Below are 15,834 nucleotides of genomic sequence, written 5' to 3'. Positions count from 1 at the left end.
TGAGATGAAACACCATTTGATGAGTGTTCAAAGATCACGCACAGAGCTGTAATCTTAAAAAAAGTCCTCATTTCAATTCAAAGGAGAATTCATGCATTTCATTAATGTTAATGAAAGTCAATTTGAACGTTTGTTAAAATAAATTAAATAACCCTATGTTGTACAGCGCGCTATTTGATAATAACCTATATTTAACTTGTTATTGCTTAAATAAAAGGTACATTTTTATATTGCGATAATGATTTGCGATCAATTTTTTTTTATTTCGCTTATCTGTTACAGTTCATCATTAATTGATTTCACTGTGACTTGTCCCGAGCGTCGGAGAAGCGGCGGTGGTGTTGTTGTTGTCGTTTGTTGATGAAACACAATTGAAGAGCCTCTTGGCTCACAGGACAATTCAAAATACACTACTACTCCACAATAGTTTTTTTTTGGGTTAGATCGCGTTAATATATAAATGTGTCATTAAGCCATAAAAATATATAAATGTGTCGTTACTACTACTAACGTTTGGGCAGCCCTGTATGTATAATAACAACCGCCATTTGCCACTAAGTGGCGGTGACGTCGCCACAGCGCTTGTGCCAGGATATGTGCACGTTGAGGCCACGTGAAGTGTATACACACGCACACACCTGCTTTGTGGGAGCACTTTGTCACGAGGAGTGTAAGGATACGGGAATTATTTTGGTGTGATAATCATAGTGCACCTTCATTGTTGACGTTGGTTATCATTGCAGTGTGTAGGAGGGAAGTCTGCTGTAGCCCCTCTATTTTACAAGTTGTGATAACAATGCTCGTGAAGGGAAATGGAAATAGTTTATTTCTATCCACCCTGTAATAAATCCAATATATACGAAACACACAGTGTATATGCGCATAATAGATTTATGCAGCACATGGACGACGATTTTCCGTTCTGGGTAGCCGGTAGCAGCAGGTGTAGCTTCACGGTAGGTTGCTACAGATTGGAAAACATCCGCAGTGTCGAGGCTGCTATGTTTCCTGGAATGCACTTTCCATCAATTTCGCTGATTTTCACCCAACATCCCGGTACAAAATGAGACTTCCGCAAACAAACAAATCAGGTGCCGTGTTTATTTCTCTCGAGGCTATGAAATGTAAACGGGGTCGTAACACATGTGCGGTTGGTGGAAAAGGGAAAAAAAAGTAAATCTTCACCAAGTGTTATTTTCTTTATGTGTTCCATTTACCCCAAGGGTTTTTTTTTGTGTATTTGATCATTTTCCGTTTTTGGTCCGGAAGACTGCAGAATGAAAAATGGATGAACGTGCGCGTTGGGGACATCATCAAAATGGAGAACAACCAATTTGTTGCCGTGAGAAATGTGTCACTCGCCCAACCGGGCATCCCCCTGTTCACCTCGCCCCGGCGCATGTGTTCTAGGCACAGCGCTTGATGAACACGCGCGCACACACGCACACAAAGATCCCCGGACTGTTGGGGCAAGTGCTGTTAGCGATGAGCACCTATGAACGCCGGCACAGCACACGAGGGGTTGGGTGGCCAGCACCACGCCCGGCCACCTTTGTCTCCCCAGCGGCAATATTTACATATCGCACCAGGTACTCATTTTGACGCCAAGTCGACTGGTGTTGGCCGTGAGCGGGAATCGAACTCGGGTCACTGGGTTCGTAGAGTAGCGCGCTAACCGCTATACTAATGCTCCCCACACACATTCACAGATGCACACACGCACACACACACGCGCATGCACCTGCGCACCGGCACATTGGCAGCCTTGCACTGCGCGTAGATGTTCGCTCGCAAACTCGCCTGCTCTGCTTCCTACCAGATTGTTTCTTACGCCTCTCGCTTGGGGGGTGGGTGGGGAGATTGGTTCAGAGTTATGGCCTGAAACGGTGGCCAAAGCAGCTGCAACGGGCCACAGATGCAGAACCCTCCCAGAAACGCTGGCTCACAGAGGTGTGCGTGCGTGTCATCTATCTGAGGGGAGAGGAGGCAAAGTCTGATCACATCAGCTGCAACTAATCACCCCCAAGGAGAAGGCTTACCGACCCACCCCAACCTTCGCTCGAAGGTCAGGAGAACTGTTTGGCATTGCAAGGCCTAGTGGCGTTTACGGGTTAGTGAGGACCTGGAAAGTTCCTCGGCCGGCCGCTCGCGATCACAAAATAATATTTAATGCCATCAAAAAAGGTCACTCACAGCACCGCTCCTGTTATCTTCAAAAAATGGAAGAAAGTGGGTCGAATCCCTGATCCTCACGGTCAGGTCACAGATTTGTTATGTTTTTCTATGGTGTGATTGGGATTCCCCAGACCCAAAAATGTACTATGGGGGGGCTTCAGAGCCTTAAGTGTTGGGGAGAAGACACCACACTGAGCGGCTGACTGACAACGTGCCGTGCCAAGGAGGTGCGAAGCGCGATTCACAGCATCACAGCGTGGGACGTACACACATACACACGTACACACGTACATACACCCCCACGCACGTAGATCCCACCTTCATAACAGCACAGGCAGCTGTTGCCATCGCCACTCTCCCTTTCACTTCTCCCATGGCACCTCTCGCGCTCTCTCTTGCTCTTCCCTGTGGCTCCCACCTTGTCACTACCCCTCCACCCCCCTCCTCTTCCTCCATTTACAGTGTGAATGGGGCTGCACACGCACCGTGTTGGTAGAGCCGGTGGACTTTGAGCCATGGATTTGGATCAAATCTGGATTCAGATAACCGTCCTTCATATACCCGTTTAAATACACAGAGTATTGAATGCTCTGCTGACATTCAATGAGACACTGAATGTCAAAACCCGGTCCAGAGTTTGCTTGTGTTGATCCAATGCTGCAAAAATTGTGAACTCCCAGAAGGCTGTGGTGGCTGAGGGATTTGTGAAGGTGTATTGTCGGATTTTTAAACAATCACTTTTCATGCTTTGGACCAACGGGACTTGTCTTTAGACCTCTTGTGGCCCATACATTTAATTTGTAATTAATACATTTAAAAAAGATTAAAAGTCATGTCCATGGTAGGGAGCTGATAGAGCCCTGGTCATGAGTTCAAATTCAGTTTCGCGCTGACCCAGCGTATCACTGTCATCCGATTAAGATCAGTAGCAGCTGATCAGCACTAGATGTTGAAGGTGGACATTGGTTGTGCTGTGTGAGAGACAGAAACATTGATTATACACCACCGGGTCAGAACCCAAAATGGAGATACAGGGACCCATCGCTTGACAGAGCAAAACGAAAAAAAGCATTGGGGCACTTTGGTATTTGTCTCTTCAGTAAACAAATGAACGGTTGTTTAACTTAGTAGATCCTCGAGGTGGAATGCCTTCCCATGCACAGTCAGCCACGTTGACGCCGGTGCAATGCTCGTGGCTGCGAGCGAGTAGAGTGGATCGCCGCGCTGACGACGTTTCTCCCAAGCAGTTTTTTCCGCTCGTGCAAAAAGCGCTCGTCTCAAATTCGGCATTTTCTCTCCGTGGCTTTACCGGAGTGCGTGACGTGTCTCGCAGGCCGACCTCATGCTGCTGTCCAGCAGCGAACCCCACAGCCTGTGCTACATCGAGACGGCGGAGCTTGATGGGTAAGTTGCTCTTGACGGCTCCAGTAACGGGGCCCTCCTGCTTCTCAAGCACGTCCTCTGCCACGCGATGCTCGACACTGTCGAGGCAGACCACGCACGCACGCACCGCCTTGAGAAACGCGAGCTGCTAAAAGCCGCTTTGCATACATACTTTATAGAAATGCGCAGTCGTATATCATCTTTATCGAGGGTTATAAACTGGCAAAAGCAGCTGAATGCGGGTAAAAATCCCGCGTGTCTTGTTAATATGCTGCGTAAAAATGTTTTGGTTTATTGCCCAAGAGTAAGTCGGAGGTGTTAAGATTCTGATTCAGCTTTCGTGACTGGAAGGATTTATACTCTTTGGTTTTTTCGGTAAAGCCACGTAGGTAAAAAATAAAATAAATGAAAACAACTAAATTAAATCACGACGTTTTGGGCGCAACACAAGTGTCCCGAAACGTCGTGATTTAATTTAGTTGTTTTTATTTAATTAAATTTTTTACCTACTTGACTTTACCGAAAAAACCAAAGAGTATATAGGTGTTAAGATGTATATTTCTAGTTATTTTGAATCGACTGTTCAACATCGAACTCCATCAGTTCAGGAGGAAAGATGCTCACATACGTATAAAAACATGGCCTATCATTCGGCGCATAGAAAGTATATACAAAATAACGTAGGTTATACATTGTACGAGCCATTTTAAAGATGCCCACATTGAACTTTTATTAAGTTGCGAACAGTTTTGATGTTTTGAAACGCCTGCAGTGTGCACTGTTCTCAAATAATCTCTCTGCCGTTCACAATGAATATCGATGTGTGCCGAGAAGTCTTTGTTTGAAAATTAAAGGGTTTAAAGCTTCTTTCGCGCTCTACGTCGTCAACCGTGCTAATCGGAGGTGCAAAGCTGTAGCAGTATTCACGTTTTCGTCGGGGAAGTGAAGGCAGCAGCGTAACAATGACAACAGCGACGACGACGAGCTCTGTGTGTGTCGACTCGACCTCAAATTAGTACCTGGTGCGATGTGTAAACATCGCCACGAGGGAGACAAAGGCGGCCGGGCATGGTGTTGACTACTCCCCAACCCCTTGTATGCTGTGCCGGCCTTCATTGGTGCTGCTCTCTAACAGCACTTGCCCCAACAGTCTATTACAAGCTATACGGGGGATGTTTGTCTTTGTTTTATCCGCGCCTTGCAGCGAGACGAACTTAAAGGTGCGGCAGGCTCTTCCCGTGACCTCCCAGATTGCCGACGACATTGACAAGCTGGCGCACTTTGACGGTAAGTTCCCTCCCGCTTTCCCGGTCACCTCCTGCCCCGACCGGACAGCGTCGCCTCGTCTTCACGCGGGGCGTTTGGCCACCGCGCGGCAGGTCACGCGGCGCTTCGCTTTCCGCTTCTTCCCTCGCACAGCTGCACTCTGAAATTCCCTCCCATCGTCTCTCTCGCCAGGTCTCTTATGGCGTTTCTCAGTTCAAGAAACAAATTTAATTTGTATCCGTTATGCCTTCAATAGCGCTCTCTATTAATGGCCGCTTGGCGTTTTAGGCATTTGGGCCTATTGGCATCAACTCTGTTTAAAAAATATATATATCCAAACCATGTGGATATCCGTCCTCCTCTTGTGTCACTGCTGCCTGTCTATGGGTGACCTATGCCATGTTGGGTCGATATTATTCTGTTACGTGTTGGCTGTTTTTAAAGTTGTCGTTTGGTATTCGTAGTTGGAAAGCTTCTCTCGGAAATTGCTCTGGCATTTATTGTCAGAAGACGTCCCGCTGTAAACATATTGACATTATTTACGTGATCGGCATCAAAAGAGGTCATCACCATGGGCAGTGCTGCTAATGCCACCCATACTTGGCCATTGTTTTCTCCCTTTCTGGCACTGGGGTGGGTTATAGTCCATCAATAATTTACTCCCCACTGCCGCCGTGTGGATTTACGCATTCCCTTGGTCATGGAACCCCGAGTGCCATCTCCAGTGCCCAACTCGGTGATCTGCCCCCCTGGTCCTGGACACACCTCTCCCATTGCAACCTCTTATTCCTCACGACATCTGCAAAGCATTCTTTTCCTATCGCTTTCTGCAAAAAACGATGAGATTCATCACACTGAAAAGTACACCGCAGTCTGGCTGTACTGATGATTACCGAACAAGGATGAGGCCGGGATAGAGTTGTAACATCGTCCTGGCGCTGACGGCAGTTGTGCATGTTATCGAGTGCGTGGTCTAAAGCAAGGCAGCTGAACACAATTCGTCCGGCGTTGTCGCTGGACTCGCTGAGCCGCGACCGTTGTCTCTCGTGTGTGGCACGCGCACAGGCGAGGTGATTTGCGAACCGCCCAACAACAAGCTGGACAGGTTCACCGGCACGCTGTACTGGCGGGGCAACACGTACGCGCTGGACAACGACAAAATGTTGCTGCGCGGCTGCGTTTTGCGCAACACCGAGTGGTGCTACGGCCTCGTGGTCTTCGCAGGTGAGAGCCGCCACTCCTAACGGGCCGCCCCAGAGACGCGCCAACGTCCACTAGACCTGCGGCCTGAGAGGTCCTCGCTCATGGCTCTGCCAGCTTAACCTATTCCCGAAAGTAAAAGGCCATGCGGGAGAACGTGTGCCAGAGTTTGGCACCAGCTATCCTAGAGTGTGGCGGTCAACGGCGCTACGTCTCTCACAATAAAATGAACGCCGAACTGCTCGCGTGTTCTGAAATTCAGCGGTGACCGGGACCACCACATCCTGCAACTTGCAGACATCTCGAAACGGGAAAGTGTTAAAAACACATTTCCATCTGTGCGGCAACCTAACGCGGATGCGCCCCAGTTGCCTGTTGTTGTTGTCGTCGTCGGAGGACGGATCGCACGCTCACCAGCGGTGCCTCTCCCGCAGGCCCCGACACCAAGCTGATGCAGAACAGCGGACGGACGAAGTTAAAAAGAACCAGCATCGACCGCCTCATGAACACCCTCGTGCTGTGGGTGAGTGGCCCGGACGCGTTGAGGTGTCGCCATGGCAACAGCGTTTGTCGAATCTCCACGGCCCGGACGTTGATCGCGGCCTCTGCGTTAGCAGCTGGAGTTTGCGAACATCTCGAGGATTTTAGGATTTTAGGCTCTCGTACCCCAGCCCATCGCGTGGGTGGTGAACAAAGCAGAGGTTACGAGAGGGAGCGATGTTCACCCTTCCTAGACGGTGACACAATTGCTGCTGGAAATTAAATGAAAGTATTTCGGTTTCGTAAATGTCTTTAACAGAAATTGGTTCAAAATTACAGTTTACGCTGGCGTATCATGTAACGGACAAAATTATCATATCTGAATACAAAATAATGAATATGTCAAGTTGTATAAAGTTCCCCAGTGTTTCCACACTGTGCGTTTGTTCGTGCGTGAGACGGACTCACCACTGCTCGTTTGGCTCGTTCCCTTAGCAGGGTGACCGTGCTGGCGTGCAGCTTCGAAGCACAGATGCGGGAGTATAGAAGTACGGTAGAACGATGCATTTTGCTGCGCTTCCCACTGCCGCCCACCACCACGTAGCCCCGCAGCAGCCTCTCCCAACCTGTTTAGTGCATGGTGGTTGCCCATCCAAGCACTATCCAGGCTCAACACTGCTTAGCTTCAAAGTGATTTGCTCATTCGCCCACCGTTGATAATAACTGAACAACAAGGCAGGCGGTAGTTCATGAGTACCAAGTTTTCTGCCTTTTACAATAATGCGCCACTATTTTTGAACCGTCTGTTAACAAGTTCCGCAATGGCAGCACGTACATTATGAATGAGTGTTGCTGTTTCTCACGAGGTGTGGATTTCCATCGCTGGTCTCCGTCCCGGTTAAATCTTCATGAGAGGCCGCAGATACAGGGATCTCTCTCGGTCACGTGCTACCGGATAGTCTAAACCCTCGCGAACATTGATACGTCGGCAGCACGCTGTGGTGATTTTATGAGTACTTTGCCTACCAAATTTACTCAAGTCAATCGGTGTATCGCACAGCTGATTAACCGGTGGGGATATCTTTTTTTTCCGCACGTTACACGAAAATATTGATTGAAAGATGTTTGCGCTTCCGCGCACGTCTGGTGGCTTTGGTCGTAGCAGCTCCGAAGGATGCATTTCCGTGGACGTGCGGCGTAACGGGTCGCCAGCGGACGGCACTTGGCCACTTGATATCCGTGCGTGTGGGAATGGTTATGAATGTGGGGAGCCACGGGTGCTCGTATCGAGGGCCAATGAAAGCTATTAGCTGATGAAAGACATGTTTGGCTTGAGCCGCGATCCAAACATTAGAAAGACAATTCCCTCTGTGTTCTCACACCCATCGTGATATCCATTCCAGGTCTGCTGTCACACATGTCTGATGAAAATCAGCTTAAACCATAATAGCGGTCTCACTGTTGCCTAACAAAATAAATAAGCAAGACAATTCGCCTCCTTCACATATCTGTCCCTCCATGTGACGTGAGTCGTTTTTTCGCTACACGTCCCTTCGGCCACACGGCTTTCCACGACATGCAGTGTCTCATCGGCAGAGACAGTAGAGCGTTCAGTAATCTGTGTATTTAAACGGGATACGAAGGACGGTTATCTGAATCCAGATTCGATTCGAATCCATGGCTCCCACAGTCCACTAGATCCACGAGATCTACCGACATTGAGTGGTGTGGGTGCACCCCCAAGTCACATAGCCTTCTGGGAGCGCATCATTTCAGTACCCACGTGGGTGATTGCGGTCGTGCTGCGTAGCTCGCCGATGCGTTTTTGGGTTGTGCCGCGCGCATGGTGGTTCGGTGGGATGCTGGCAGTGTCTCTGCACGTGCAGGGAGCTTCTTCAAGTCGACGAAAACTCATGGGAAGCTCTGGAGGGTGGAGCCAGGACAGTGGTTTTGGAGGGGGGTGGGGGGTGACCACCACGCATAACAAACAAGGCTGTCTTAGGGCCACAGGAAATACGTGTAGGTCAGTAGAGGGGGTAGTGCGGCACCATTCAGAGTAGCGCTGTACTTTCTTGCTTCCGTGTCTCTCTGATTAGCACGATTGGCTATGTACGGCACGAAAGAAGTCCAACATTCATACGTTTCTATTCCCCGCCTTCACTGACCGGCGTGATGAAATATGATAAAATAAACCCCCATGACGTGGAGTGCACGTGGAGGTCTTCATCCAGCAGTCGATTGAGGAAAGGAGCGCGCATGCACTTGTACTGTACGAGTACCCACAGTGTCTAGCGCTTAAGTGGGGCTTCATTTGTGACACCCTGACATTGCAGTTTTTCCCGTGCCGCCGCATGATGGGAACACATTTCACATTTGCATGTAACATTTCGTAATTTGTTCTAGCCGGGGAGCTCGCAAACACATTTTTATTCTATATAAATTTTAAAAAAATGTTCACGTCGCGGGAACTGCCACGGGGCAGGAGAAAGTTCACGGCACAAGAGACGCATTCATCCCCGGCGGACCTCTCACTTTGGTAACGTCACCACACGTGTGCTTGCGAGGAGGGATCGCGGCTTAAGTGGTCCCCGGTTCACGCGAGGCGGCTTGCTTAATTGAGCGTGAGTTTAATTGCTTTTGCCGGGTGATGACACGCACGTTTCTGCGCTTTGCTTTTCTTTGCGGAGAATCTCGTTGCAGCGACGGTTGTCACTTTCTCGCGCGTCCAGCCGACGGAAGTAGCCACACGACGTTCTAAGCCTCTTCCTTGGTCAAAGTGCACCAAGATGACACGGCCTCTACCTTGTCACTGCCGTCGCTTGTATGTTAATCGATGAACGCGTGTCACTGGCATCGGGCGAGATGTTGCTGAAGTTACCGTGTCCTGTTGCGTCAGTGTCTTGTGTGTGTGTGGGGGGCGGCAGCTATCGTGTCCTTGCAGCCTTTCGTGCGGTTGTGTGTGTGAGCTGAAAAGATTTTGCCACGCAGCTTCTCTGCTAACGTTGAGATGTTGTTTGTAATCGCTTGGGTAGACTTTTCGTCATCATTATATTTTTTCTCCAATGTCAATACACTTTTACTTGTTTGCAGCATTAATTCCACATTGCGCTGCATAATTTAGTTAATAAATTACTTGCTCTGTATCTCCCCGTAAACCATTACTTTTTTTTGTCTATTGGTCTTCCAGACCAACAGCATTTGTTAAAGTGGTAAACCACTGGACTGGTTTCACCCTTCTGCGGCTCATTAGCAGTCAAGTGTGCTAATCAAATACAGCTTGTTGGTTTACTTGGCATTTTTACGTTCTGTGTCAATAATAAACCCGTAAACCCAGCGCCCCCACTTCTCGCGGTCTGGTGCCATCACCCGCCGCTTTTGCGGTGTAACGCCTGCGGGATGCTACTCCATCCTCCCGCGCTGTTAATAGCGGCCCATCAGCTGTCGTCCCCATCTTCATCGCTGCCATTTTCTCGAAGGTCTTCATCCAGCAGTAGATTGCCAAGAGGGTTGTACTTGCACAAGGCACTCTAGAGTAGTCGTAAACAACTTGGCCAAAGCGGACGCATCATTCGAGCAGAAAGCGGCGATCGAATTTCCAGCGAGAGGTGTTAAGGCTGCTGAAATTGACGGCAGAGAGGATGCTGCGTGTGAAGATGCCTGCATGTGTAAAAAGCAATGTTAGGAAGTGGGTCGAGTCATTCGAGGGTGGCAAAACAAACACCGCTGATAACACTGGCGGTGGCAGACCAAGAACCCGGCAGCGATGGCCCCAAACACGCAGAGAGAGCGTAAGGAATTGATCCCGGATGGCCGGCAAAGGAGAGTTATTGACATAGGGGAAATTGGCAAACCTGGTTGAGAGCATGTTACCCCTAAATGCTAAATGCTCCACCGACGACGCTGCCTTGCAATCGACAGTTTGAGGATTACGTAGTCCACCTTGAGGTGCAGCATTGGCTGCAACGTCTTAACTCTGCTGTCCATATTGCAGGGTAATGGGGTGGTCTTGAGATTGGGCTGAGGGCACGGGTACCCAAGAGGGTTGTTGAGGGCAGTTCATTGAGGAGGAAGAGCATATTGCTTCCTCCCTCGATTTCCCAAGGTTTTGAGGGGCAACTCCCCCCCCCCCTCCGTCCCTTATGTCTGCACATCTTTGGTAATAGTCTTTTACATTGTTCTGCAGTGCCTATGGGTGGAGCGGTGGCACAGTGCTTAGCGCAGTGCACTGTAAACCTGAGCGACTTGTGTTCGATTCCCAGCCGTGGCTAACGCGAGCGGCGAGCGATATCTGAACCGGCATGGGGTAACCCTCGTAGCTAACCTACCACCGGCCAGCGCAGTGAAGTATGGTCAAACCGTCTTCATAAGTGACACCGCATAGAGACCTTCATCCTGCAGTGGATTGACACGGGACGAAAAATCGTTATTTAATATTGCGGCGCAAACGAGTAAAACCAAAATGTAATGCATATTAATCGTGCGTAGTGTTTCCCTGCATGCAGTTTCTTAGTAAAATAGTCCATGACGGGGCACCTCCGATTAGCACGGTTGGCTACGTATGCTGCGAAAGAAGTTCAACGTACGTACGTACAAGAGATGCGTTTGCCAGTGTTGTTATATCACACTTCCCTTTGTTTATTTATTTTCGTTTTCCACAAACGTCAATGAAAAGATGTCCTTAACCCGCGTGCTGCTGTCGCAAAGGCCAGCGCTACTGCGTGGTGAATGCACGTGCAGATTGTCCGCGTGTGTGTGTGTGTGCCGCGTGCATCGGGCAGATGGTCATGCATAATGTAACCGATTTCCAGTCTCGGGTAATCAAGTGATCATTTGTATTTCTGAAACGAGCGGCGATGTCTTTTCATCAATTCGCCATCGCCCCAAATACGACGGCGATCGGTTATCGTTTTTCGGTGTTTTTTTATTTTCGTCGTAGCGCCCGCGGCGTAGCACTCTCAATTCTTCTGCGTCGAGTCGAAGCTGGGAACCTGAACCTCTTCGCCATTCCATTTCAATACCATTACACGTGTGCGCGTCACATTGTAAAAGGCCGCGTGCCTTGCAATGTTTCCCTTTCAATTGTGAAGCTCGTTTTTACGGCTCAATGTGGTTAAATGCCGTTTTATTGGGAGTGTCTCATTCAAAGGGGGGGCACTGCTGGAGAATTGCTGCACTGTAGCCGTGCAATTCTCTCTCCCATTCCCCGGCCCCTTCGCCCCCCCCCCCCCATCCCCGTTAATTACCTCTCCTCATTACGGCGACCGCCACCGCCACACACTCCGCTCCCTCTTGAGCAACAAGGCGCCACGGTGGCGAGGAGATATTGACTACCTCGCCTGGTATGTAGAGGGCCGTGGGTTCCTCGCGATAAGCCACTTCGTTGAGCTATCATTGGTAATAGCCAGGTCGCTTGTCTGACAAAGAGCTACATAGCTCGGTGGACCCTTACCTGATAACAGAAAAAAGAAAGGACCACGTGGAGCTGCAGCTTGCGGTGCTGTTCTAGGCGGTGCACGGAATGACGATGAAATACAAATAAGTAGCACCACAGGTTCACAAGCTGAAGCAATAGACAGCAGAGTGTAAGCCACGTACGCGGGGACGAAGACCCTGCTGCGGTCAGCGTGACACGTGGGCCGAGAGAGCCATGGCTGAGTACAGAAGATAAGCAAGCAAGGATGAAACTAGGGAGTGGGTGATGTTGTTATTGGGTCCTCGCCATAGTGATTTTATTGATCGATGTACAGCTCTATGTTCATCCACTGCTGGTTGAAGGCCACCCCCACACTGTGTTGATCATATCAGTTATTTGACCATAACTTCACCTCGCCTGTCAGCGCAGGTTAGTTGGTGAAGCAGCAGGTAGGGGTTCGTATATCACTAGCCACCGATGCTAGCCGTAGACGGGAATCAACCTGGGGTCACTGGGGTCGTAGTGCAGCACACTGACCGCCATGCCCCGTCTCTCCCCCCTGCCCAGCAACACGCGAGGAGGTCATGATGAGAAGGGAACTGGCACTGTTTGGACACGTATAGGATGGACAACAAGAGGAAAATTAAAAGTGTTGTTGTTGTTCGGAAAAATGTAAGGAACCAGAAATAGAATGGCTTGTCGATGACGTGAGAGATTGGTGCCAACGAGATGTGGCCACTACTTGAGCATATTGGCACTACAAGGCAGAGAGGACAGTGGAAGCAAATGAGGAAATGTGCAGTGGATATTTGCGGGCTCCCTGCCCATGGATCGTGATGATGATGACGACGACATGTGTCTTTGACCGTGCGCAGATTTTTGGCTTCCTCGTGTGCATGGGGTCCATCCTGGGGCTCGGAAACACCATTTGGGAGAGCGCCATCGGCTACTACTTCCAGCCGTACCTGCCGTGGGAGAGCGCGGTGGACAGCGCCATCTTTTCAGGGTTCCTCACCTTCTGGTCGTACATCATCATCCTCAACACCGTCGTGCCCATCTCGCTCTACGTCAGGTACGCCCGTCCACGCTCGCCCTCTGCTGGCAGGCTCCAAGGGCCGTTTGCAGGCCGGCACCGCGTTTGCACGCGCTGCGCATACGCACACCGCACACTGCGCGTACACACACACACTCTGCGTATACACGCATTGTGCGTACACGTGCGCAGTGCCGCATGGGGGCAGCTGCCGCCAAGAGACCCCCCTTGGCTCGACCGCCTGCAGGGCTTTGAGATGACTGAGATGAGATGTAAGCCGCCTTGTTACAGGAGTAATATTAATAATTTAACCTTGCAACGCGCGCCGCGCACGGTATTCGCGCGCTCTGGAAGAGGGAGACCGTTAAACCGCAGACTGGCGGAGCGGGCATCCACTCGGTGAGCCAGTTGCCAAATCCCACCCCTGGTTTTCAGTTGTCGTGGCATTTAAGCAGGCGGCCTATGAATGTAAAATCCGTGTCGAGTCCACGTCTGTGGAGAAATTTTTCCCGAATATAATTACAGCTTACTCTGTCTCAGCGAGTGCAGGACATATAGCAATGCCCCGTCTCTGTTAATGAGATGACGCTGCTTTCATGTGCTCAGGGGAAAGCGCCACACCTATTTTATTCGGGATCCTAACTTTCCTATTCCAGCTTCGAAAGTTAACGTCTGTTTAACATGCAACTAGCAACTCCTTGCAGAGCATTATGCTCTGGTGTGCGCACCGCCTGGTGAGGCCTCTAGAAGCGACTGCAGAAGTATTTGCGTCACGTGATCACCCGAAGCGCTTCTCTCGTGCGAGGCGATTCTTGGCCGCTCGCTGCGTAGAAACCTCCTCCATTCTTGACTTCAGACCACACAGAAATAATAATCGGGGGTGGGGGGGGTGACAGCAGTTGGGGTGGGGGAATAATTGCTTAAGAATTTGAAAACATTTATTCACCAAAATGCCATCTTAACCACATTAACCGGCTTGACACACCACACCGAATAACCACATTAACCACGTGCCATGGCTGTAGGGATCATGTCCGCAGTGCGTGCGAGGAAAATAAATAATGAATGTGGCGCGCTGGATGAGTTTGCGCTGTCGTTCATTTGTTGGGAGGGTGGTGGGAGGTGGGAAGAGGTTGGGGCGGCACGAGACGGCGTTTGAGTCCCAGGCTTCAGCATTTGGACTCCACCCATGAGCTCATCAATATGCATGAGTGTGCGTGTCTGCCATTCTATCGTGGCGAGCGGTGGCGCAGTGGTTAGCGGCGGTGGCGCAGCTCACTGAACCCTGCGACCCCGATTCACGCTCACGGCCACCAACACCGGTGATGATTATCTGAACCGGTCCTGGGACTGGTCCGCTGGGTCGACTCGACCTTTAATAAGTACCTGGTGCGGTGCGTACACATCGCCACCAAGGGAGACGAAGGAAACTGGGTGTGGTGCTGGCCACCCCCACAATCCCGTGTGCCGTGCTGGCATCATAGGTGCCGGCTAACAGCACTTGCCCCAGCAGTCTGTTGAGGCCATATGGGGGATCTTTGTTTTTTTGTGTCGTTCTATATTGGCCTTGTAGGCCAGGGATGTCAATGTATTTTCTCTCCTAAATATGAACCTGCGTGCGGTGGCCTCATACCCCCTCCCCATTTGGATCCGCCACTGATGACATCACACACGAAGCACCGACCACATGTGCCTCAAGTCACCACACGCTCGCTCGTGAATGTCAATGGGATTGTCGCATATCGCACGCTGCTTTCTTCTTCACCAAGGCTTCCTGTGGTTCGCTCGCATTTTGCAAAATGAGGAGGCAAAGTAAGGTAAACATGGCAGGAGACACGTTTGTTTGGCTGCCTTGTGTTTGGTTCGGATTTCGTCCATCAACTAGAAATGTCCTGACATCTTGACACATCCTGGATCTCCACCCTTTCACCAGCCCGCACCAACTATGGTGGCGAAGTATGGTCAAACATCCCTTTATAGTCGACACAGTGGATTCACAAAGGTCGGTGTAAACTATTATTGTTGTTATTATTACGCAGTAAAGGCTGCGGTCCTGCGATGGCACGGAGTGTTGTGTCTACCATATGCCCACCTGCCACGATAACTGTAACTAAATCCTCAGGCGAGGGCCCCATCATGCCCAAGCCAAGGGCGCTTGTGCCTCTCGTGTGGGTGTGTCGACGAGAGAGATGATGCGTAATGGATATCTATATATCAACATATCTCGCAGCCGATCCATGGAATCTCTGGCCAGCGATAGGAACCCGCGCCTGCCCGGTGTCGTCTTACGCCAGCAACCCGAGATTGCTTATCTGCGATACCGCATGAATCGCCAACTTTTAATGCGGTTGTTTCATCCCTGCCGTTGTTGGCGCAGCGCGGGCGCCTACCCGTTTCCTATTAACAATGCCACACGACTGGGCTCATTTTTGTCCCCCCCCCCGCCCTTTTTCTCTAATTTATTAATGATCTTATTTCACGAGCAAGCAACCCAATCCAACTCGTATGTCGACGATGATGATAATACGCATCATTAGAGTTCCACATTTAATATGCAGGCCGGTCGCACAAAAAAAGCTGCAACAGACCGGAATGGGTTCGAGTGACTCGCTCCCTTCTCACCTCTCGCTCATTCTGTGACCCAAACTTTAATTCGTCTCTGCCAAGCCGGCACAAAAACCGTCGCCGGTATCTTTGCAAGCTGTTCCTCTTTCTCACCATTATATCATTGGCCCCCTCCTAATCTTTCTTGTCTTGAAGCCATCACATTGTTTATGTGTTGCTTAAGGGCACGCCTTGCAAAAAAAACCGTGCTCTTTTTCCGCGTGTAAATTCTCCACAGTCGTGCCATAAGACAATCACTGTTAACCGCCCACAAAGGTGT

The 15,834-nt window shown here is 50.1% G+C and overlaps 1 protein-coding gene across 2 annotated transcripts in view; it reads left to right on the top strand.

The window, feature by feature from the left end:
- Positions 1-15,834, top strand: part of LOC144935561 (phospholipid-transporting ATPase ID-like) — a 102,292-nt gene that overhangs the window by 51,451 nt on the left and 35,007 nt on the right. For both annotated transcript variants that reach the window (XM_078862336.1, XM_078862338.1), the window contains exons 7-12: positions 1,270-1,342; positions 3,509-3,579; positions 4,763-4,845; positions 5,890-6,048; positions 6,459-6,547; positions 12,793-12,989. In XM_078862336.1, the coding sequence (XP_078718462.1) occupies positions 1,270-1,342; positions 3,509-3,579; positions 4,763-4,845; positions 5,890-6,048; positions 6,459-6,547; positions 12,793-12,989 (672 nt within the window). The remainder of the gene's footprint in view (positions 1-1,269; positions 1,343-3,508; positions 3,580-4,762; positions 4,846-5,889; positions 6,049-6,458; positions 6,548-12,792; positions 12,990-15,834) is intronic.

Source organism: Lampetra fluviatilis, chromosome 13 (genome assembly GCF_964198595.1).
Source record: "Lampetra fluviatilis chromosome 13, kcLamFluv1.1, whole genome shotgun sequence".
Taxonomy (NCBI): Eukaryota; Metazoa; Chordata; class Hyperoartia; order Petromyzontiformes; family Petromyzontidae; genus Lampetra; species Lampetra fluviatilis.
The sequence above is the reverse complement of the archived record's forward strand: the minus strand, read 5'-3'. Positions and strand labels throughout refer to the sequence as shown.